We start from the raw sequence: 26570 nt of genomic DNA on the forward strand, positions 1-26570 counted from the left end.
GAGATGCTGATTTACAACATACCGTCATCTGCACGGTTCTTGCACATGGATGACACTATTAATGAAAACCGAGGACAGAACTTAAAGATACTGAAGATAGTATTTGTAATTTATAGTTAACAATGTATATTATTATAGGAAGATTTTTAAATTTTACATTGGTTTAAAGATTATATGCTTTTAACTGATAGGACTATTAGCAACAGTACAGACTGATAAGAAAACTGACACTGAACAAATGAAAAACAAAGAGAAAGATGAACATGTACCTCTGGAACTGAAGCTTCCATCAGAGATAGTGGAGGAGGAACACAGCCACCATCTTGTGCAATTTCTACTGGTTGATAAATAACCTCAGAAGGTTGCAGATATAGGAATGGAGCAGAAGAAGCAGGGGACTAAAACACAAGATTACCATTGTTATTCAAATATGCCATAATGACTTACCCTAAAATGAAAAATATTTGCTGCATAATTTCTTAAAAATTATTTTTCAGGACTATCATAGAATTGTCTTAAAGAAAGACTAGAAAATTTGACTGTCATACATTTCAGTTGTATGAATATTATTAAGGATATAATTATTATTATAGACATTATTAATGGTAAGTAGTGAATGGTTATACTGCTTCAGAACCTCATACATAAACAGAGACAGTAGTTGTAGGTATACTAATATCACTATTAAAAATTGAACTAATAAGTTCTATCATATATAAATTGGTGGTAAGTGTCTATTTTCAACTTTGTGACTTCACATAGGTTTAAGATAATGCCACTAAATATTTTTTGGTGGAATAGTACTTTTTAGGAAAATTTTGGAAAACAGTAATTTCAGATTTTATAGTATTTTAGATATTAGATTAGGGGTATTCAACCAGTAATAGCTATGCAAATATTTCCAAATTCCAAAATATTAAAATAGTTGTTAATATTTTAATCAATTTAACTTTAATAAATTATTATAATTATATAAAATTAAATTATATACAATAAAACATTATATAGTAAAATATAACATATAACTATAAAATATTAAATTATAATAAAATAAAATAATTTAATATTAAAATCCAAGCATTTCATATACTTAAATGGTTCTTATTTAGGAACATAAGATAAGCTAAGAAAACCTGATGTGAAGCTAGAAAAATGCCAACATTTCCAATAGCTAAGAAAAACAGTTTTTCATGTTTATATAGCACTCCTTTATAAAATGTTTTCCACAAATATCTTTCCAAAAATCATGAAACAAAACTTAGAAGGTTATAACATCACTGCATCCATTTACAAGTGAGAAGATGAAAACTAGTAGTTAAAGGAATCATAGATGAGAAATAAAGAAGGAATGTTGTAAACCTAGTTACCATGACTTTAGTACAGAGAAAAGAAAGATTTAAAATTAGACACTGGAGATGGATATTTACCTGGGGAACCCCCCACTGCCACTGCCCTGGTAAACACTGTGCTGGGGCCTAAAATGAAAACAACCAATACTCACGTAAGTTACAAACAAGGCTAAAACGAACGTTTCCATACATAATAAAGTTGAACTTTCAAGGCACACACAAAAGTCAACTCAAAATAGATTGAAACCCTAAACACAAAAACTGAAGTAGTACAACTCTTAAAGAATTAGAATATGATGGTGGAATCTTTGTGGCTTTGAGTTAGGCAATGCTTTAAAAGTGATGCTTTACCAATACACATAACAAAGGAAAAATACTAAAAGTTGAAAAATAACACCTCATCAAAACTCCTTAAAACTTGAAAGCTATAAAGAATACCACCAAGGAAATGAAATTTACCTTACAAAATTCGAGAAAATATCTATAAAACATATATTTGAAATGGAAATTTTATCAAGAATGTATAAAAACTAATTTTTTATGTGCAATACTGGTGATTCAATACAGGGCCTCGCAAACACTTTACAAGCCTGAGAGCCACACTACAGGCCACAAAAGAATAAAAGCTTACTTTTTAATTTTTATTTTTGGAGGATATAGCAATACAGAATCCCTTTTTGTTTTTTAGCTTATCATAAAGCGGTATTGGAAGTAATGCACAATGGAATGGGACTGAGATGTATCGAATTAGTTTTGCATTTGAAGGAGCATACAGGTTGAGAAAAGGAGGTTATTATTCTCTGGAGTTGGTTTTATCATAGACTAGCTACAGCATAGACTTTTTTCTACTGAACATTAACTTCAACAATTACCTGTTTGATCAAGATGGCACTTAATGTCCTTTCTGGTGTAATTCTATGAAGATATAGGAATTTCCCTCCTGCAGCATTTTAAAGTGTGCTTTCCTTGTACAAAGTGTTTCATTATGATACTTCATCTAGGCATATAAAGTACTTATCATTGTCATCACCACATCCTTTTCCTTGTCCTACAGTTCTTTTAAGCATATGAGATATGCTTTTTCTTTTATTGCTTTTGTGGGTCTGGATTATTTCATTAACATGATGATCTTCTGTTCCATCCAGTTTCCTGCAAATGACATAATTTCATTCTTCTTTATGGTGGAGTAAAACTCCATTGTGTATATATATATGCTACATTTTCTTTATGTATGTTTGATTCTAGACAGATTCCACATAATGGTGTAGCATAGCTGAAGTGTACGGCAGTTTTATTTTTAGAAGAAGTTCCATGCTAATTTCCATAGTGGCTTTACTAATAATATGCATCCTCACCAGCAGCGAATAAGGGTTCCTGTCTTCTACAGTTTCCAGCACTGTTATTGTTTCTTGATAGTAGACATTCTGACTGTGATGAAATCGAATCTTATTGTAGTTTGATTTGTTTTTTTCCTGATGGCTAGGTCTAAACCTTCTGTTTCATGCATTTATTGACTCTTTGTGTTTTTTCCCCTGGAAAGAGTCAGTTTATTCCAACTGATCATATTTACTAGACTGTTTGCTTTTTTTTGTCATTTATATCTTAAATATTAGTCTCCTGCTTGATTCGTATTTTAGTTAATCCACTTCAGCATTCTCTGTGTGGACATCTAATTTCCTTTGCACCACTTGTTAAAGAGACTCTGTTTTTCCAATGTCAAAATGCAGGTGAGAGTTTCTTGGGCTTATTTCTAGACCTCCACAGGCTATCCCATTGGTCTTTGTGTTGTTTTTCTGACAGAATCATATTATTCGTTTTAATACAGGTTTATAAAATAAAGTAAGGCACTGGATGACTCCTGCATTGCTCCTTTCATTCAGGATTGTTTTGACCATTTTATATTTCCATATGGGTCCTAGGACTTCCTTTCCTAGATTTGTGAAGAATGTCACTGGAAATTTGATGAGACTTATACTGAGTTTATAAATCCTTTTTTTGGCAATAGCTATTTTAACAATATTAATTTTGCTGATTCATGATCATTATGTAGTTGTTTCCACTGAATTGAAATAGTTCCTTCTAGAGGGAGTAAGAAGACCTATGAGACTTAGGACACTAACCAAACTTCTAAGGCTAGGCAGCTCACACAACTTACTAAAAGAGGAAGCTTAGAAAGTTATTATCCAAGGGTCTCCTCTGAAAGATCTCAGAAACAGTAAAAATTGATGCAGAAGAGGAGTCTTTCTGATAGTGTTGCCTGAAAGCTGTTTGGGAAACTGTAGTGATGAAGCTTTTGTGTATTATCATCTGTCTTGGGATGAATTTCTTAGTGATGCAGTGGCCTTTGAGTTACCCATGCCCCTGCTAGTAATCCTTCACCCATGCTTGTCTAAGTAACTGTTAAACTCATGGGCTCACCAAGCCAGACTTGGGTTTAGCAGTTTCTTTCGTCTGTCCTTAGCATCTGACCTGGGGTTAACAGATGTTTGTCTACTTCTTCACAAGAAAAGTCACACAATATGATTGGTACCTAAATAGGGACTTGATAGAAATAAAGATGAATTGGACAGAAGCAATTACATGTCATTGCATTGGGTAACACATGCAACTGCTCTGAGGGTGGGGCATCTGCATGGGCAAGTCCGACCTGGGGGGCGGATGGTATGTCTTCTTGCTGTAGAGGCACTATCATAGTCCCTGCAATTGGTGATAAGACTAAGAGTAGATCATTTTTAAAAAATATATTTTTATCACTTAAAATAGTTTTAAATTTTAAATATATTTTAATCATATTCTTCTCCTATTCTAAGTCCTTCCATATCTTCCCTCTCTCCCCATTCTCCCAACTTTTTAGTTTTCTAAAAAAACAAAGAATACAATGAAACAACCCCCCATCAATTGAGAAAGCAAAATAAAACCACACCCCAAAATAAAGTCACCAAACTGTATCCAAATAAAAGCATCTCCCCACCACAAAACAAAACAAAACAAAAAACCCCCACAAAAACAAACAAAAAACCCGTGGAGTCCATGAAATGTTGGTCAACTATTCCTGAACATGAGGCCTGATATAAATATTTGATATACCTAGTGTCATTCTATTGCAGAAAACTGATTTCCCCTCTCCCAATAGGTATAAGTGACAGTTTAATTGTCATTGGACATGACAAAGTAACAGAAAAAAAAAAAAAAAAAGAGCCCAAGAGAAGGCAGAAGAATGAGAGAGCTACTTGGTCACAAATTCAGGAATCCCATCAAAACACTAAACAGGAAGCCATATATATTCACAGAGGATGTGTTATAGACTCATGGTCTTGTTCATGCTGCTTCAGTGTCTGTGAGTTCATATGAGCTTTGCTTATGCTGATTTGGAGGGCCTTGTTTTCTTGGTGTTCTCCATATCCTCTGGTTCTTACACATTCTGCTTCCTCTTCAGAGGGGTTCTCTAAACACTGAAGGGAGGTTTTTGATGGACACATCCCATTTGGGCTAAGTGTTCCAAGGTCTCTCACTCAAGAATAGTTCTTTTTTTTTTTTTTTAAGATACTCTTTGTACTTACATTTGAAATGTTTTCCCTTTCCTCATCCCACTCCCATGCCCCTCCCCGTCTTCACAAAGGTGCACTCGCTCCTAATCACCCTCTCCACCCTACTGCCTTGGCATTCCCCTACATTGGAAAAACGTGCCCTCCTTGGACCAAAGGGCTCTTATCACATTGATGCCAGACACTGCTATCTTTTAGCTACATATGCACTTGGATCAATAGGTCTCTCAATGTGTACACAATGGTTGGTGTTTTAGTCCATGAGTTTGTTTAAATGGTGAATTTCATTGATGGATTTCCATATATTGAACCATCCCTGCATCCCTGGGGTGAAGCCTACTTGATCATGGTGAATGATTGTTTTGATGTGTTCTTGGATTTGGTTTGCAAGAATTTTATTGAATGGTTTTGCAACAATGTTCATGAGCTAAATTGTTCTGAAGTTCTCTTTCTTTGTTGGGTCTTTCTGTGGTTTAGGTATGTGTGTAATTGTGGCTTCAAGGGAGTTGGGTAGTGTTCTTTCTGTTTCTATTTTGTGAAAGAGTTTGGAGAGTACTGGTATTAGGTCTTCTATGAAAGTCTAATAGAATTCTGCACTGAACCCATCTGGTCCTGGGCTTTTTTTGTTTTCGAGACTTTTGATGACTGCTTCTATCTCTTTAGGTGTTATGGGACTGTTTAGATGGTTTATCTGATACTGATTTAACTTTGGTATCTGTCTAGAAAATTTTCCATTTCCTCCAGATATTCCAGTTTTGTTGAGTATAGGCTTTTGTAGTAGGATTTGATGATTTCTTCAATTTCCTCAGTTTCTGTTGTTATGTCTCCCCTTTCATTTCTGATTTTGTTACTTTCGATACTCTCTCTGTGCCCTCTAGTTAGTCTGGCTAAGGGTTTTTCAATCTTGTTGATTTTCTCAAAGAACCAGCTCCTGCTTTTGTTGATTCTTCGTATAGTTCTTTTTGTTTCTACTTGGTTGATTTCAGCTCTGAGTTCATTTCCTCCAATATACTCCTCTTGGGTGTATCTGCTTCTTTTTGTGCTAGATCTTTCAGCTGTGCTGTCAAGCTGCTAGTGTATGCTCTCTCCAGTTTCTTTTTGGAGGCACTCAGAGCTATGAGTTTTCCTCTCAGTACTGCTTTCATTGCATCTTGTAGGTTTGGGTATGTTGTGCTGTCATTTTCGTTAAATTCTAAAAAATCCTTGATTTCTCAATTTATTTCTTCCTTGACCATGCTATCATTGTTCAGCTTCTGTGTGTGTTGACTTTGTTGTCTTTGTTGTTATTAAATACCAGCCTTAGTCCATGGCGATCTGATAGGATGCATGGGAATATTTCAATCTTCTTATATCTGTTGAGGCCTGTTTTGTGAGCAACTATATGATCAGTTTTGGAGAAGGTACTATGAGGTGCTGAGAAGAAGGTATATTCTTTTGTTTTAGGATGAAATGTTCTGTAGATGTTTGTTAATCCCGATTGGTTTATAATCTCTGCTAATTTCTCTGTATCTCTGTTCAATTCCTGCTTCCATGATCTGTCCACTGATGAGAATGGGGTGTTGAAGTCTCCCACTATTATTGTGTATGGCACAAAATATGCTTTGAGCTTTAGTAGGATTTCTTTTACGAATGTGGGTGCTCTTGTATTTGGAGCATAGATGTTCAGGATTGAGAGTTTGTCTTGATAGATTTTTCCTGTGATGAGTATAAAATGTCCTTTCTTATCTTTTTTGATAACTTTTGGCTGAAAATCTATTTTTTTTGATATTAGAATAGCTACTGCAGCTTGTATCCTAGGATCATGTGCTTGGGAGATTTTTTCCCAGCCTTTTACTCCGAGGTAGGGCCTGTCTTTGTTTCTGAGATGAGTTTCTTGTATGTAGCAAAATGCTGGATCCTGTTTATGTGTCCAGTCTTTTTTTTTTTCTCTTACAACTTTATTTTTTAAAAAAAGAGGGATACATATACAGATTTTTAAAGGCATTTTGGCATAACACTATATGAATATAATTTTGTTAGTACTTAATTCCTTTAGAGGTTTGATAGCATGCATTAAAATCCCACTAGTTACCATAAGCATAAAGTACATGCAGGACAGAATGAAACATGGAAACAGTTATCTTGGTGAGTATAGATTAAGCATAATGATCTTTGAATACCAAATATTGCCACAAGGCTATATTCTTAGCTCTTGGATTATTAATGATTTAAGGTCCAGGTGCACCACACTCTGAGAGGGTGCTATACATTTATTTTTTTCCTTAGAAGGACTGAGGCTTTCATTTTTTGGCCTTTGTTTTTATGCATCCAGTCTTATAGTCTATGACTTTTAATTGGGGAATTGAGTCTATTGATGTTAACAGATATTAAGAAATAGTGATTGTTGTTTCCTGTTATTTTTGTTGTTAGAGTTAAACTTATGTTTGTGTGCTTTCTTCTTTTGGTTTCCTTGTGTGATTATTTTTTTGCTTTTCCTTGGGTGTAGTTTCCCTCCTCGTGTTGGAGTTTTCCATCTATTATCATTTGTAGGGCTAGATTTATGAACATATATTTGTTGTCAGAGGTAGACTTACGTTTGTGTGCTTTTCTTCTTTTGGTTTCCTTGAGTGATTATTTTATTTGCTTTTCCTTGGGTGTAGTTCCCTTCCTTGTATTGGATTTTTCCATCTACCATCCTTTGTAGGGCTGGATTTGTGGAGAGATACTGTGTAAATTTGCTTTTGTCCTGGAATATCTTGGTTTCTCCATCTATGCTGATTGAGAGTTTTGCTAGATATAGTAACCTGGGCTCACATTTGTGTTCTCTTAGGGTCTGTATGACGTCTGTCCAGGATCTTTGAGCTTTCATAGTCTCTGTTGAGAAGACCGGTGTAATTCTGATTGGTCTGCCTTTATATGTTACTTGTCGTTTTTCCCTTACAACTTTTAGGATTCTTTCTTTGTTTTGAATATTCAGTGTTTTGACTATTATGTGTCAGGAGGAGTTTCTTTCCTGGTCCAATCTATTTGGAGTTCCGTAGGCTTTCTATATTTTCATGATCATCTTGTTCTTAAGGTCAGGGAGGTTTTCTTCTATGATTTTGTTGAAGATAGTTACTATGCCTTTTAGTTGGGACTCTTCACCCTCTTCTACACCTATTATCCTTAGGTTTGGTCTTTTCATTGTGTCCTGGATATCCCTGGATGCTTTTTGTCTTTTGCAATTTCTCTGAATGCTGTGTCCATGTTTTCTATGTTGTCTTCTGCCCCCAAGATTCTCTCTGCCATCTCTTGTAGTCTGTTGGTGATGCTTGTATCTATGACTCCTGATTTCTTTTTTAGGTTTTCTATCTCTAGGACTGTCTCTTTTTGTGTTTTCTTTATTGTTTCTGTTTCCGTTTCTAAATCCTTCACCTGTTTGGTTGTGTTTTTCCTGTAGTTCTTTGAGTGATTTCTCCTGGTTCTCCTGTAATTGTTTAAGGGAGTTTTTCATATGCTTCTCGAAGAACTCAATCATCATCATGAAGTATGATTTCAAGTCTAAGTCTTGTTTTTCTGGTGTGTTTGGCAATCCACTACTTGCTGTGGTGGGAGAGCTGGGTTCTGATGTTGCCAGGTTGTCTTGGTTTCCATTGCTTAGGTTCTTTTGCTTTCCTCTTGCCATCTTGTTATCTGTGATTATAGGTGATCTTGTTGTCTCTGACTGGAGCCTGTCTCTCCTGTGTAGATTGTCCTGAAGCTGTTTGTATTTTAATGTTAATTCCACTTCCTGAAGAAGGGCACCCCGGTCACATACTCAAGAGGTGACCTCATCTGAACCTTCCCGGTTTAATTAGTAAAATAAAGGAAAGCCAGTGACTGGGCAGGGCGAGGGAGGTGGAGAGAAGGCAGAGGTCTCAGAGGTCAGAGGACGGAGGGTAGAAATTGTGGCAACTTGGAGATTCCCAAGGAACAGTTAGACCCAGGTGGGATTGATTGGTGTTATAAAGCTATGAACATTAAGGATTTTACAGGCCTAATATCTCATATAGAAGAGCAGTTTGTATCTTTGTCTATTTGATGCAATCTTGTTGTGTAGAGGGTTTGTGGATTAAGAGTTGAATATATAAACTTGAGTGAAAAGCAATCGGGCTGTAGAATTGTGTTTGTGTTGAGTTTGGACCGGGTGGCTCAGGCTGAGCGACGGAGGTGCACATGGCTCTGTATCAGGGTTGGGCCTGAGGAGTGAGACCTCAGGGCCAATAAAGAGAAAAACCAATTTTCATATTTTTTAATAGTTACTGCAACAGATTGTTGGCTCAGGTGGGAGAGTGCTTGCAAGACTTATTTGTCCAGCTGTCTGCAGGCAGGTCCTGAGTGTTGATGGCGTTCACCCTACCCTCTCCCTAGGCCAGAAAGGACCTGATCCCAGAGTGCACCATGTTATCTGTCCTCCAGGACCTCCAGGATATCCCTCCCGGGACAGCCTGTAGGGTGTGTGGCTAGCTCCCTGAGGGACTCTGGCGTAAGAGTGCTTGCAAGGCTATTTTGGGGTCTCAGCACTCTGAGGATGGGTCCTGAGTCTTGATGGTGGTCACCTGGCCCCTAATTCTTCTTTTAAAGTCTTCATTGGTATCTTTATTTCATTCAGCAATTTGTAATCTTTGGATTCATTCAGTGTTTGCTGTGTCTCTGATTTTATTGATCATTAAAAATGTATGTGTGTGTATGTGCCTGTTTACTTGTATATACATGTGTTTACTATCTTGTAGAGGCCAGAAGTTGGCATTGAATTTTCTGGAACTGGAGTTATGGGCAGGGGTAAACTACCCAAAGTGGGTGATAGGAACTGAACCCAGGTTCTCTGCAGTAAGAGCAGATGCTCCTAACTACTCAGACATCTCTCCAGCCTCTCATTAATCATTCTTATCATCTTTCTTTTGAATTCATTAAGACACCATCCATTTGACAATCATTAAGAGTTCATTACTATGAAATATTTAAGTTTTGCAGAAGCCATTTTGCCATTTTTTTTGTTTTTTTTGTTTTTGTTTTTGGATGTCTTAAGTGCCTTTATTGGGATTTGTATATATGTGGTCAAATCATTTGCTAGAGGTTTTAATTTCCTGTATCCTATCAGTTGTGAAACTTAGAATGTTCAGGTCTGATTAGTCAGTCTGTGGCAGGACTGAAGTAAAGTTTTCCCCACTTGTGCTATCAATGGGGCTCAGTACCCAACCATTTATCCAATACGCCTACTAATTGAGCCACATATCTGGTTTGAAAAACAAAAACCGATAAAACCATCAATCTTCACCCTTAATTTTATAATTAGTTTCAAGTTAAAGTCAGAACCAAAGTATAAAATTAAATTATATTAGAGTTTCTAAAATTACATATGATATGTGAAGTGAGCCATATCAATTGATTAATAAAGGAGCTAGACGTAGGCACAAGCAGAACCCAACTTTACTCTTTCTCACTTCTTTGGTCCTGGACCTTTTTTCCCATTTTTAAAAAATGAGATATGCTCTATATTTACACTTGAAACGTTATTCCCCACCTGCTCCAATCCCCCACCCTCCCACTTGTCTTCAAGAAGGTGCACTTGCTCCTAAATACCCTCTCCATCCCACTGCCTTGGCATTCCCCTACATATGGAAAATGTGCCCTCCCTGGACCAAAGGCTTATTTTTACATTGATGCCAGACACTGGTATCATCAGCTGCATATGCAACTGAAGCCACAGGTCTCTAAATGTGTGCTCGATGGTTGGTGTTTTAGTTCATGGGAGTTTTGGAGGGTTTGGTTGGTTGATAATGTTGTTCTTCCCATGAGGTTGCAACCCCTGTCAGCTCCTTCAGTCCTTTCTTTAGCACCTTCATTGGGGTCCCTGTGTTTAGTCTGATGGTTAACTGCAAATATGCTCAGCTGTATTTGTGTGACTCTGGCAGAGCTGACTATGTATGACTCTGATGAGGCATCTCTATCTGCTTCCTGCCAGTAAGCACTTCTTGGCATCAAGCAATAGTGCTTGGGTTTGGTGGCTGAATATGGGATGGATCTCCAGGTGAGGCAGCCTCTGAAAGATCTTTTCTTCAATCCCTGCTCCTTTACTTGTCCCTGTATTTCCTCCTGTCAGTGTTTTGTTCTCCCTTCTGAGAAAGACTGAGGCATCCACAGTTTGACCTTCCTTCTTTTTGAGCTTCATAAGGTCTGTGAATTGTTTCTTGGGCATTCAGAGCTTTCTGGGGCTAGATTCTGTTAACCAGTGACTGCATACCATGTGTGGTCTTTTGTGTTCCTGGACTTTATTGAAGAGGCAGATTACTGTTTTGGAGCTTTTCAGATTCAAATTGTGGCTGTCTGGTATGGAACTTTATCATATTCTTTGACAATATTGTTACAAACTTCTGACCATACATCATGTTTACTGGCCACCCACAAGTTTTTTGGAAAGAATTTCTTCTGTCAGGTCAACAATTTGTTTTGAGGAAACATGAACCTTTACTCCAACACATTCCTACTACAGACTTCTTCCCTAGTTCTACCAACATGAGCTTTTGATGTTTCTTAGCCATCCCAGCCTATTGAAGAAGTTTTAGAATAAATTTTAAACAAATGAGAGTGGAATTTACTACATTTGCTTAAAGAAAGAAAGTTCATGCTCTTTCAAGACTTAACAATCCTTTCCAAATTAATTTTTGCATATAAAAGAAAAATAAAATATACCTGAAAATGATTTAAAAATATTGGACTTTTGAAAATACTATACCAGGGATCAAACCTTGTTCCTCCTACATGTTAAGCATTCACTTTATTCTTCAGCCTCTTTCTCAGCACAGAGGTGTGTGTGTGTGTGTGTGTGTGTAGTGTGTGCACATATGTGGAGGCTATGAGTTGAGGAACCTTTCTCTCTTTGTGAAGCAGTGTCTTTAATAGCCAGACTGGCCAGCAAGTGAGCTCAAGAATCTGCCTGTCTCTGTCTCTGTCCCTGCAATTCCAGGTTACAAGGTTATAACCATATGCTTAGGTCTTTGAGTGGTAAAAGTACTGAGCTATTTCCCTAGGTTCCTCAGACCAGAGGTTCTAATAAAACTCGGCCAATGCCTACCTGGTAGTGATATGCAGGCTGTTGATAAACTGGCTGAGCCACCATCACAGGAGAACTCGATATTGAACGTGACTGTGGAAAAAACCAAAATTTACTTTAGGAAATACCCTCTAAATTACAATAATATTATCTTGACTTATCACCTAAGCTCAGTTGACTTTTGGCTACTGATTAAAATATTGTTCCTCTTGTTAGTATTGCTAACAACTTTATTTTAATTTACTTATTAAAAATCACAAGTTTTCCTATGTCACTTTATTTCCATAGTAATATTAAAGCAACCACAAGCAAAGGTTCTTTAGTCTGAAACTTATCATCTCCAAAGAGTATGAAAATATAGTCTATGAGAACGTATAAAAATGGCACGTGAATTAAGTGTCATGGCATATTTCTACTGTAGAAAGCAGAAGCAGTCCCATAACCTCTAAAGAAATAAAAAGCAGTCATTAAAGGTCTCCCAACTAAAAAAAGCCTAGGACCAGATGGTTTTAGTGCAGAATTCTATCAGACCTTCAAAGAAGACCTAATACCAATATTCTTCAAACTAGTCCACAACAAAATAGAAATAGAAGGAACATCACCCAATTCATTCTATGAATCCACATTTACACTTATAACTAAACGACACAAAGACCCAACAAAGAAAAGGAACTTTAGACCAATTTCCCTTATGAATATTGAAGCAAAACCCTTCATGCTAAACATCTTGGAAAGATCAGGAATTCAAGGCCCATACCCAAACATGGTAAAAGCAATACTCAGCAAACCAGTACCTACTATGAAACTAAACGGTGTGCAACCTGAAGCAATCCCACTAAATCAAGGATTAGGCAAGGATGCCCACTCTCTCCCTACCTAATCAATATAGTACTCAAAGTTCTAGCCAGAGCAATTAGATAATAAAAGGAGGTCAAAGGAATACAAATTGGAAAGGAAGAAGTCAAAATATCACGATTTGCAGATGAAAATCTCCGAAAAAAGAAATCAAAGATCTCAGAAGATGAAAAGATCTCCCATGCTCATGGATTGGCGGGATTAATATAGTAAAAATGGCATTTTGCTGAAAGCAATCTACAGATTCAATGCAATCCCTATCAAAATTTCTACTCAATTCTTCATAGAATTATAAAGATTGATTTGCAAATTCATTTGGAATAACAAAAAACCCAGGATAGTAAACACTATTCTCAATAATAAAAGAACTTCTGGGGAAATCACCATCCCTGACCTCAAGCTGTATTATTAAGCCATAGAGATTAAAAACTGTATGCTATTGGTACAGAGACAGGTAGGTAGATCAATGGAATAGGATAGAAGACCCAGAAATGAACCCATACACCCATGGTCACTTGATCTTTGGCAGAGGAGTTAAAACCATCCAAAGGATAAAAAGATAGTATTTTCAACAATGGTGCTGGTCCAACTGGTGGTCAGCATGTAGAAGAATGCAAATCAATCAATTTTCATCATCCTGTACATAACTCAAATCCAAGGTGATCAAGGACCTCCACATAAAACCAGATACACTCAAACTAATAGAAGAGAAAGTGGGGTAAGAGCCTGGAACACATAAGCACTAGGGACAATTTCCTGAACAGAACTCCAATGGCTTATACTCTATCATCAGAAGAACAGACAAATGGGACCTCATAAAACTGTAAAGCTTCTGTAAGGCAAAGGACACTGTCAATAGGACAAAATGGCAACCAACGGATTCGGAAATGATCTTTGCTGATCCTACATCCAACAGAGGGCTAATATCCAATATATACAAAGAACTTAAGTATTTCTACTCCAGAGAATCAAATAATCCTATTAGAAATGGGGGACAGAGCTAAACAAAGAATTCTCAACTGAGGAATATTGAATGGCTGAGAAGCACCTAACAAAATGTTCAATATCCTTAGTCATCAGGGAAATACAAACCAAAACAACTCTGGGATTCCACCTCACACCAGTTAGAATGGCTAAGATCAAAAACTCAGGTGACAGCAGATGCTGCTGAGGATATGGAGAAAGAGCAACATTCTTCCACTGTTTGTGAAATTGTAAGCTGGTACAACCACTTTGGAAATCAGTCTGGCAGTTCTTCAGAAAATTGGACATAGTACTACCTGAGGACCCAGCTATAACACTCCTGGGCATATACCTAAGAGATGCCCCAACTTATAACAAGGACACATGCTTCACCATGTTCATAGCAGCTTTATTTATAATAATCAGGGGCTGGAAAGAACCCAGATGTCCTTCAACAGAGGAACGGATACAGAAAGTGTGGCACATTACACAATGGAGTACTAATCATCTATTCAAAACAATGACTTCATGAAATTCTTAGGCAAATAGATGGAACTAGAAAATATTCTGAGTAAGGTAACCCAAACAGAAAACAGAAAACCAGAAGACCAAAGTGCAGATACTTCAGTCCTTATTAAGAGGGGGGGAACAAGTATATTCACAAGAGGAAATATGGAGACAAGTTTGAAGGCACATTTTCCCAGAGTAGGGGAATGCCAAGGTGCTGAGGTGGAAAGGGTGGTTGGGAGGAGCACCTCCATGGAAGGAAGTGGAGAGGGATGGAGATGGGAGTGAGGGGGAAAGGAGATAACAGTTGAAATGTAAATTCAGAGAATATCCAATAAAAATTAACTAAAAAAGCTAACAGCTAGGAAATGGAAGTAACCTAACTATTCCACAGACAAATTGATAATGAAATGTGGTACTATGAGATAACTACTTAGCTGCAAAGAAAACTAATGTCATAAACTTTGCAGGTACATAAATGGAACTATAAAGGTCTTATACTGAGAGAGATAATCCAGCCAGACCCCGGAAAACAAACAGCACATCCTCCTTTTTTTTTAAGGAGACTGGCTTCAAATCTTAGGTGTGAGCATATAACCCAGAGTAACTGCAGAAACCAGCAAAGTAAAAAGTGACAGTTGCTGGAGCTGAGAGGTAACAACAGAGCAGGGAATAGCAGGCACAAGTTATCTGAGGGAAAATGTAAAATATGGGAGGGGACTCGAAGGATAAGGGAGAAAAATACAGAAGGGTAAAATAACAAGTATGTCTGAAAAGCTCTAAGAAATCATACTGTAAGTACCTAAAATATCTATAACACTTGTAAATCAGCACATAAATGCACAGATGCAGGTGCATGAATATATTCCCATTTAGGCTGATAACGCTCCCTCCAAGAGCCAAAGGCCATCTAACAGAAACCCAAATACCAGACATGAAAAACCCTCTTCTGAGTTATCCCAAGAAACTCTAAGAACATAGGCTATTGATAATGCCCTTGATTGTCCCCTAGAGGTATGAGGTAAGTCCCTATTGTGAAGATACCACACACTATAGACATAGGGCCCAGAGGCCCCCAGGGTAGAACTGACCTAAAAGCCTTACGGAGTATGAGCTTTCATGGTACCAGAAGTTGCCATGCATGATTTCAATGGAAAGAAACAACCAAGTCCTACCAAAACATGACACTTCTGAACCACGGCAATAGGCAGCGTGGCATGATAAACTTAAAGGTGTAGTATTGGCAGGCATAACTTTCTAATTTAGCTAAATTCTAAGTTTTTTGAATTCTTATAGTCATTTGTAGTTCTCACCCCCTCAGCAAAAAAATCACTTTTTAAAAACAATTGCCAGAGACCATTACAGAAAACCATAACCAATAAAATTCAGTTGTGGAGCTCAGCCTCAACTGATAATATTTACAAGACAACTCCTGGACCCAAGGTTCAGGGATCATTGTAGAGGATAGAGTGGAAAGATTGTTAAGAGCCTGAAAAGTAGGAAGATTGCTGTGATACGATGTCTCCTGAAAATTTCAAAGTACCCATGAAGTCTCACCAACATGGTTGCCTAAACAAGACTTGAACAAGGATAATACCAAAAACATGTTAACATGAATGGAGCAAGAATGTAAAGCCTGAACTTTACATAAAGAACTATAGGCACCTGAAGAATTCTGAGAGAGGGGAAAAAAATAAATCTTCCCCAGGAAAGAGCTCACCAATTGCTTACCTAATACCAATTAGTCAGCCTTGAAAACATACGTACAAGTAACATCATACACATTGATTTTATTTATGTATTTAGGAACACATATATGCACACAATAATTAATGAAAAAGAGGCCATGAATTTGAAAGAAAGCAAGGAGAGGTATATGATAAAAGTTTGGAGGGAAGAAAGGAAAGGAGAAAATGAAGTAACTGTACTATAATTTCAAAACATAGTAAAAATAAATTCTGAAAGTGTTTAATAAAAAATAGGTTAATCATGTTCAGTCTTAACAGTAAGTAGATAAACTGAATAGAAAACAAGACTACTACATGGTAACATTGACAAAGTTGTAAAGAACTGATTTTTAAAAAGGGTTGTTTTATTACTTTTAAATTCTGTGTTTCTGTGTACCTATTGCTGATGTGCATGTGAGTGGCAGGTGTGTGGTGCGGAGGCCAGTGGTGTTGGATCCCTGCAGCTGGAATTTGTAGGTGGTTGGAACCTGTCAAATGGGTATGCTGGAAACCAAGCTTGGATCTGTCTGCTAGAGTGGTACACACTTTAACCCCATCGATTCACCTCTCTAACCCCAAAGTTTGGTCTTTTTCTTTTTCTTTCTTTTTTTTTATTTTGAGATTTTAGCTGTGCCTCACTATTCTGGGGATATAGACCCTGAAGAGGATACCTCCTGTAGCCAAGCAGGAGACCCAGTGGAGCAACAGAGACACCAACCCACCCACAAAACTTTCAACCCAAAATATATCCTGTCTACAAGAAATGCAGGCATGAGGAGGGAGCAGAGACTGAGGGAATGACCAACCAATAACTGGCCCAACTTGAGACCCATCCCATGGGAAGCATTAACTATACTCGGTTAGGCTTGCAGACAGGAGTATGTTGTTCTCTGTGAGGCTCCACCCAGCACTGACTCAGACAGACAGTCAGTGGATGGAGCTTGGGGACTCTTGTAGAAGAACAGGAGGGAAGATTGTGGGCTCTGAAGAGGATAGGAATTCCACAAGAAGACCAGCAGAGTCACTACCCAAGACTGCACACTGTCAGGAAAACACCGTCACTTCTATCTTTCTGAACTACCAGACAGCCTTACCCCGTGTGCAGTCATCAAGAAGTATTTATTAGATTGTAAAGGAAAATAAAAAACTGCCCAATTAAAAAAATAAACTTAAATTAAAAATGTGTCTTTCATCTGGGTTGTTACTGGCAGATACATTTGTAATAAGAACATACAACATGAAGATCAGACGCAGCTAGAACTCCCGATTGAGATGAAATGTCTTCTACAGTATCGTCATCAGTCTTTCCTTTAAAACGCATGCCTCTTAATCACTAGAGATCTTGCTATAATGCTTTGCTTTGGGGTGAAAAATAATCCAGGCATGAAATATACAAAGAAGTTAATGTCATGAAAAATAAGAAGAAACAAAGCAAAATGAGCTTGTATCACAAATATTAAAGGTAACATTGTACCTTATTTCATCCAAAGAACAAATTAATATATGGATCCATGGGTACATATTAATTCATATACTGAGTTTAACAATAAAGTCAGAATATTCTAATAGTGTTTCCTTTAGTTCATTTGGCAACTAGTTTTGTTAACTTAATTAACTAAACTGTTAAATGGATATTTTCAGTTATTAAAAGAAAGGCAAATATACAGGTACGCAGTACTGATAGAGATATATTTCTAGCATGTCTAAAATATATGACATATCTGTGACATCTAAATATAAAATGAATATATTCATAATTTTCATAAGTACTCTAGGGATGTAAGCAAAAACTTTGAAAACCATTGTCCTACAAGAGCTTACATACAAGATCTGGCTGTTACATATAACCTTGATTGTAGAAAAAGTTAAAAATGTCTATGACCTGAGGAATAAAAACATGATTATATACTGAAAAATTGAGTATTATAAAATATTAAAATAAGTGTAAAGATACGTAAGGGTTAATACAGTATTTAAAGGACCAATAGTTTAACTCTCAAAATATAATATCCAGGTTAAAATAAAGATTATTTATACAGTGTTTAAGGACTACCCAAGGAATTACCTATGTTGCTTACTGGCAGATATATTTGTAATAAGAACATACAAAATGAAGAAGAAATTCTGAAGAAGAAACAGTAGAAGAATGGAAATAAGAAAACTTTACACGATTTTGACTTATTTTATTTCTTATTTTAAAAGAACTTCAACTAATATTGCAAAGTGTTAATATTTGTTGAGTTTGGGTAGAAGTGACATAGATATACTTATTTGCTTGTGTTTTAAATATTTCAGAATCAGGGCCAGTGAGGTGGCTTAGTGGATAAAGGCTCATAGGCCCAATGGCGGAAGGAGAAAACCAACACTTGCAAATTGTACTCTGACCTCCACATTCATTGTTGACACACACAATAAATGAATGTTATAAAGTTTATAAATACACAAGAATAAAGGCACCTTAAAATATTTGGTAGAAAGTCTTCTAAGATGAAAATAAATCACTTACAGGCCAAGATGGTGGGACGGAAGTTACTTCTGGAGTATGAAAGTAAGCAACGCCATTGTGGTAAGTGTAAGGGTACCCAGTGGAAGTGGTCAGATACATTGTCCCAGCAGCTGGCATTATACTAGGACCTAGAGCAAGTAGTAAAGGGTAAAAACGGAAATGCTGGATTTAATTTTATGAACATGTAATTCTGAACACATTTTGGAAAAATATTTCAAGGTTTCAACATTGCTACAGTAAAAAGTAAAATATTTTAAATTCTATGTATTGCAACACCTTTGAAAAAACTTATTTTTAAAAATTAGTACCTCAGAGCTTTTATGAAATTATAAGGATTAAGTAAAAAACAAGGTAAGTGAATATTAAAAATCCTCCAATTCAGATTCTAATACCAGTCTAATGAAACAATTGATATTATTCTTATTGACTACATTTTTATTTTTATAAATATAAATTATAAAATTTAAATACTTTTTATTTCTGAGCACTGATTGGTGTGTATCTGTGCAAGGATGTCAGATCCCCTAGAACTAGAGTTACAGGCAGTTGTGAGCAACCATGTGATTGCTGGTAGCTGCACAGTTCCTCTGGAAGAGCAGCAATGTTCTTAATCTCTGAGCCATCTCTCTAGACCCCTCAATTATTTAATTTAAAGAACCTGAAAACTACACGTTATAGTGAAGTTCTTAAATTCTTAGCTGGACTTATTTATAAAAGTTCAAAGATGATGGCGACCATGAAGTTGGAAAGATTCTATTTTCCTAAAGGTACTTTGGGTTCACTTTACAAATTCTTTGGGTTCATTCCCAGCATCACTGATTCATGTTGAGTGTCTTTTGTCCCTACTTTCCCTTTAGTTATAACGTTTGCTATTATAGTCACGACTATAGTTCTTGATGCAGATGTTCTAGTTTCTTTTTCTAGTTCAGGATACGCATGCACGCTCACATACAGAGTATGTGTGTGAGGAGGGGAGAAGGGAAGGAGGGAGGAAGAGAAAGCAAAGAGAAGACAGACAGACTCTCATTTTGTCATTGAGACTTTAAAGGTCATGCAAAGGCCAGTGAAGCACAAACATGAAGATCTGGGACTTAAGTTCAGATCCCCATCCATACAAAGCCATGAATGGCCATATACAGCTGTAACCCCAGTCCTGAGGAGTGAGCAGGGAGGGGATGGAGACAGGCAGAGAGCCAAGAGCTTTCTAGATGCCCAGTTTAGCCAATTATCGAGTACCAGTTTTAATGAGACACTTCTGTCTCAAAAAATAGGGTAGATAGCAAAAGGGGAGAATATTTGAGGTCAACTTCTAACCTCACACATGTATGAACATCTGTTTACACAAAGGCAAGCATACACATGCACACTACATACACAGAAGTCACATGTCCTAAACTACACTAGCCCATTGACTGTATCATCCCATTATGCCAGTGCTTCTTAACCTTCCAACATCTATGGCGACCGCCTAGTTTGCAAGTACTCTAGGTAAAGGAAACAGTAGTGTGTACATCACTAAGTCTTGGAAAGTATGATATGTTCTGGGATTGAGGAGGCTTTTGGCACTAGCACAAAAGACCTGGGAAGAGTAGTTAAGATGAGCTGAGCAAAAGATGATGCAAGCTGATGTGTGTTTCTTATACACTGTGCTGACTGCTTTATGAATGTTCAGTTAGCAGTGGACGGCACACAGAGACTTATTAGTAGAGTTTCCCAGTAATGGAGGAACATAGACTAGACTGCTGGAAAAGGTAGACTGGTAGTAAAATGAGAAAGAAAAGAGAATTTTGAGAAAAACTAAGTTATGCATATTTATAATTGTATAAATAAGAGAAAATGAAAATAGCTTTGGAGTCCGGCAGTGCTGCAGTGAAGGCTAGTGTTCTCATCTGCTAGAGCACAGGGTGTCACCCTAGGTGACAGGGGCAGGACCAACATGGTGGTGTTCTTACAGAGGCAGTTTAGTTCAAACAACTGTCATTTTGGGGAAACGTTTATGAAATAAACAAACAACTGACACTAAGAAACAGCAGTCAAACTGTCCATGGAGATTTTCCATAAACTAAGACTTCTGAACACCCGTGGAATCACAGTGACAGTGTGTTATGACTTTGCATTTCTTACTTGGATAAGTATATTATAAAAATAACGCTAACACGCCTCTAGCTACTATAAAGATTTTACGAAACAAACAAAAATCTGTAATACTGGTTGGCTCTTTTGTTCAATACTTCTAAATAAGCTATTTGTATATTTGAGAGCAACTAGCAGACAATGGGCCAAAGAACTTTTAATACATTTATTATAGTTAAACTCTTAAGCAAACAATATTCTGAAAATATTCAGAATCCTGCTATATTTATTACAATCTCTCTCTCTCTCTCTCTCTCTCTCTCTCTCTCTCTCTCTCTCTCTCTTTCTGTGTGTGTGTGTGTATATTGCATGAAGTTACATACAGGGGCCAAAGGCTGATATCAAGTTCTCTCTCAATCCCTCTCCACTTTAATCTTAGTGAGTCTCTCACAAACATGGAGCTCACTGCCTGCAAGCCCCACGGATTTCCTGACATCTCCTCACCAGCTCTGAGACTACAGGAGCATTCTGCCAAGTGTTGAATGATAAACCATTTAAATAGGTAATTCTACATTTCTTTAGCTATTTTAAATGATTCCCCCCCCCCCTTGAATGTATTTTCAAGATGACATAGCTGGGTCTTTACTGCTGTTCTATTTACAATAGCAAGGCAAAGGGATCAGCTTAGACATCTATCAACAGATGAATGGACAGTGAAATGTGGGTACAAATACACAGGAGAATTTTATTCAGCTATAAAGAAAATGAAATTATGGAAAATTCAGGAAAATATATGAAACATGGAAAATGCTATACTCGTTAGACAAACTAGACTCAGAAAGACAGATAATGGTTGTTCTCTCGCTTCTTCCAGCTTTAAATGTTTAGCTGTGGTGTGTGTGCATGTGGGACATCTGAACAGAAAGGGTCTGTGAGAAAGGAAAAAAAGTCCTGAGAACCCAGGACCAGGAACATATAATATGAAAACGGCTAAGATGTTTCTGGGGGTAGAAAATGGGAGACAGCAGAGACATGTGGGAGAAACAGAAGGTTCAGAGGAGGATGAGTAAGCATTATGTTTGAAAATGTTATCACATAGAGGTTTAATATCTAAAATATATAAAGAACTAAAAAAAAAACTGGATACCAAGAAAACAGTCAATTAAAAAAAATGGGGTTCAGAACTAAATAGAATTCTCAAACAATAACACACAAATGACTGAAAAACACTTAGATGTTCAACATCCTCAGTCATCAGGAAAATGCAAATCAAAATTTGGGATTTCATTTTACACCTATCAGAAAGGCTAAGAGAAATAATTGATAGCTCATGCTGTGAGGATGTGGAGTAAAAGGAACAGTCATCCATTTCTAGTGGGAATGCAAAGTTACATAGAAAATCATAATGGTGGGTTCTCAGGAAGTTGGGCATAGATCTATCTTAGGATCCCACTATACTACTGTTGGGTGCATACCTGCAGGACCCTATGTCCTACTGCAGAGACATTAGCTCATACATGGTCACTGCTGCTATATTCATAATAGCTAGAATTGGAAAGAGTCTAGTTGTCATCCACCAACAAATAAATGGATAAAGAAAATGTGGTTACAAGTACACAACAGGTTATTATACATATTAAAAAATCATGACATTTGTAAGTTAAAAAAATCATGACTTTGCAGAAAAAAAAAAATCATCCTGAGTAAGGTAACCCAGATCCCCCAAAGACAAACATAGTATGTATTCTCTTGTATGTGGATGTTAGCTTTTAAGATTTTAAAATGCTACAATCTGTATAATCATGCTTAGGTTTTGGGTAATGTATGGGGTACAGGGCGTGTTGGAAGATCCTCCTAGGGAGATAGACTATATAGTTATGGAGAGATGGGGATATGGGGAGAGACTGAAATGGGAGGATTAAAGAGAGAGGTTGGAAAGAGTTGGTTAAGGAAGACAGTAGGAGGGGGACAAGTAACACTAAAGGCCATTTGAGGGGATCACAGGTAAACCTACTATTATAAAAGCTTCTTAAAATATATTTATACAAGAAATCTAAATGAAGTTACCAGAGAATGGGGGAGATGATGTCCCAACTAAAGATCACTAGCCATCAAATAAAATCTGCAGGGCCAAAAATGGGCTACATCTAACTGGGTTGTTGGCCAAAGGGGCTCCATGGATACCCTTGAACAACCCAAGCTATTGCCAAGGTTATTGGTTACTCCTAAAAATTGCTGGTAAGTTCCTACTTCTGAATACAACATTTAAATATTTTATTGAACATGGAAGAGTTGAGCTGGTGTCTAAGCAGAACCTTTCCCACTACTGACTGGTGTTTGAAGTACTGGAAGGTACTCTATGCTAGCCTAGCAAGAAATCCCGCTGTCTACAACAGTTAACTGTCTGCAGGATGAACTGGCATGGCAGTGGCACCAATGCTGTGAGAATAACCAACCACTGTCTGACAATATTTAAGGGTCCTTCACTGAAATGGAACCCATGCCTGACATTGCTGAGGAAAAACCAAATGCTACTCTTGACTCCTAATGACATTCTCCTATAGCTGTCAATCCAGTTCCTCACTCAGTCATCATCAGAAGTGTTCATTCCTCCTGCAGGAGATGGGAAATAATCCAGAAACCTGCAACTGGATAATGAACAGAGTGACAGAACATCTTAAATGGATGTCTCTATCAACTCCCCCTCCCCTGACATCAGGGCTCAACCAGCAGAAAGATTCAGAGAGACAGGTGGGATGAATTGACACCAAGGAAACAGTGTTAGACACAAGACTGACCTACATATGAATCCACAGAGACAATAGTAGCATGCGCAAGGCCTGCACAGGTTCAAGTAAGAAGGGGTCCCCATAATTGGGGGTAGTAAGCAGAAAGTCCCAAATGCCAGGAAATCAGGAGCCTCCTAAGACCCCTATAGAGATGACATTTGCTGAAATACCCTACAAAGGGGAGGGAGAACATATTAAGACCATCTTCAGAGGTTAGGCACGGCCCTAAAGCCCTTCGTTGAGGGATGGAGCCACCCCACCCATCTCCAAATTTTTAACCCAGAATTGCTCCTGTCTAAAGGAATTACAGGGACAAAGAGTAGAGCAGCAGAGACTAAAGGAAAGGCCATCCAGAGACTGCCCCACCTAGGGATCCATTCTACATACAGACATCAAACCCAGACACTATTGCTGATGCTAAGTGCTTGTTGACAGGAGCCTGATGTATCTGTCTCCTGAGAGGCTCTGTCAGATACTGACCAATAGAGATGCAGATGCTTGAAGCCAACCACTGGACTCCTCACAGGGACTCCAATGGAGAAATAAAGGGAAGAATTGAAGGAGCTGAAGGGGTTAATCTGGCATTAGTGGGAGGGGATTGGTCCTTGGTCCTGTGAAGGCTTCATGCCCCAGTGTAGAGGAATGCTAGGGAGGTGAGGTGGGAGTGGGTGGGTGGAGGGGGAGCATCCTTATAGAAGTGGGGTAAGGGGGGAGAGGATGGGGGGCTTGCAGGGGGGAAACTGGGAAAGGGGAAAACATTTGAAATGTAAATAGAGTATCCAAAAAAAAAAAAAAAAAAAAAAAAAAAAAAAAACCCCAAAACCCCAAAACAAAAACAAAAGAACAAGGGAGGAAGTAGACATGAGCTCCCACCCTAACCAGAAGCTATTTGCAACTGACAATTGCTTACAAAGAGTTTGTTTTTCCCAGTGGAGTTTCACTGAGTAGGCCTCATGTCCAGAAGTAGATAGCCAATACAAAATGAACTCAATGCTATTTTGTAGATGTTTTTGGTCTTAAATTAATTTATTGGAGCATTAAAAAATCTTGTCTTTTGCTTATATATTATGGTTTCTGACTCTGTTTTTATGAGTTTTATTTGTTTGTCTGGTGCTTTTTCACTTTTTAAAAATAATGCTTTAAAACTGTTTTTATTTGTCCTTCTCTCTCTCTCTCTGTGTGTGTGTGTGTGAAAGAGATAGAGAGAGAGAGAGAGAGACAGACAGACAGACAGACAGACAGGAGATAGATATGAGGTGTGGCGCTGGATAGATGGATGGATGGATAGGGAAGATCTGGGTAGAGGAGGGTAAAAAATGATCAGAATATACTATATGAATTTTCAACAAAAAGAAAATATGTACTGGCTGGGTTTGTGTCAACCTGACACAGTTGGAGTTATCACAGAGAAAGGAGCCTCAGTTGAGGAAATGTCTCCATGAGATCCAGCTGTAAGGCATTTTCTCAACTAGTGATCAAGGGGGGAGGGTCCCTTGTGGGTGGAGCCATCTCTGGGCTGGTAGTCCTGGGTTCTAAAAGAAATAAAGCTGGACAAGCCAGGGGAAGCAAGCCAGTAAGCAACATCCCTCCATGACCTCTGCATCAGCTCCCTTTCCTCCCCAACTTGCTTCTTGGGCATGATGTTTGTGCAGGAATAGAAACCTGACTAAGACAAAATGCTATCATAATACACAGTACTTTATATGCTAGTTAAAAATAAAAGATTTTCTTCTAAAATGTTGTTAATAGAATATACTTAGTATTGTTCAGGAGTATTTCCCCCATACTCTCAAACTAAGATACTTTAATTTGGGTAAAATATTTATATGAACACAAAATTTGCTAAAATAAATTTATTACAAAGAAAATATTTTAGTAAAAGGTCTACACAACTCTAATATTTCACAAAGAACTATGCAAAATATTAAAAATTCATTAGTTCTCAATACATACGAGGAATCCCTACTTGTTGTTTTCTTATTGCTGGACCAATGTTGAGTTTCTTATCCTTATAATTAAGCTTTTCAGCCTAAAATAAAGGAAAGAAATCCGTCATTTTGACACAATAATTTGTAAAAGTCAGTGGCAAAACCCAGTATGAATTAGCAGACATTGTGTAACTTTTTCTTCTTCTTTTAAAATATAATGTTTTATGGATTGCAGGACGGCTGATATGCTCTCGGATGACCATAAACTTCTGTTCCTTTTCCCTGCACCTCTTAAGTGCTGTGACTGTAGGCATGTACCACATTGCCTGTTTGTGTGGTATTGGGAATCAATATGCTACAAATTGAGCTACATCCCAAGTCTAAAGAAGATGGTTCCTGGGTTCCAATATTCTACCTTATCTTGGTTCTGCATCTGTCAATCCAGGTGGTGCAGCATTCACCATTACTTGCTGACTGTGTATTTGCAACTTACATATTCTCTAAAATGTATTTGCAGTTTCTGAACCACTATTTGTAGTCATTTCAAGGTTATTAGTAGATGTGTGCAGAAAATGTGATCTTACAGGCAAAGTGATGATTCTATTCCTGTTCCAGCTATGATATTATAATTAAATGTCCTTTTACATATTCTTTTCGCATATGTGCTTTCTAAAAGAATAAAATAGCTTCCAGGTCTTGAACCACTAGCTCGTGTTCCTAAGCACAAGAAAGCTGTTATAAACTTTATGGAGAAAACATGTTGACATGCTTATAATTCTCATGTTAATGATTCAATGTGATCAGATGATAAGGGGTCTGACTTAACAGTACTTATAAGTTAATAATTTGATAGCATTACTGGAAATGATGGAAAATTTCAAGGTAGAGCTTAGACGGAGGAAACAAGTCATAGGAATATGCTCTTGAGAGCTACAGCTTGTCACTGATCTGTTCCTTAGCCGTTCTCTGCTTCCTCACCACTCACTAACCAGGAATGTTCTGCCTTGCCAAAGACCCGAGCAATAGAACCAGCCAGCTATGAGCTGAAACCTATGAAGCCACGAGCTAAAATAATCTTTCCACTTTTAAATAGTCTCTCTCAGGTCTTTGTGATGATACAAATTATTGCTAACACAATTTCTTTAAGTAAAAACACATAAAGCCAGGTTCTATGTTCATTTACTGGTGGCAAAAATGTGACTAGAGGACTTTTGGTACCTTCTTCAACTAGGACCACCAGAAGTTCAGTATTCACTAATTCAGTATTTATGATGACT

General features: G+C 37.4%; 1 protein-coding gene across 1 annotated transcript in view; it reads right to left on the reverse strand.

The window, feature by feature from the left end:
- BOLL (boule homolog, RNA binding protein) overlaps positions 1-26570 on the reverse strand; it is a gene marked incomplete at both ends in the record, with an annotated part of 76955 nt that overhangs the window by 36058 nt on the left and 14327 nt on the right. The window contains 5 exons of the mRNA XM_080933406.1: positions 270-398; positions 1428-1475; positions 11967-12038; positions 18504-18631; positions 25319-25394. Of these exons, the coding sequence (XP_080789532.1) occupies positions 270-398; positions 1428-1475; positions 11967-12038; positions 18504-18631; positions 25319-25394 (453 nt within the window). The remainder of the gene's footprint in view (positions 1-269; positions 399-1427; positions 1476-11966; positions 12039-18503; positions 18632-25318; positions 25395-26570) is intronic.

Source organism: Micromys minutus (genome assembly GCF_963924665.1).
Source record: "Micromys minutus genome assembly, chromosome: 19".
NCBI classification, from domain to species: Eukaryota; Metazoa; Chordata; class Mammalia; order Rodentia; family Muridae; genus Micromys; species Micromys minutus.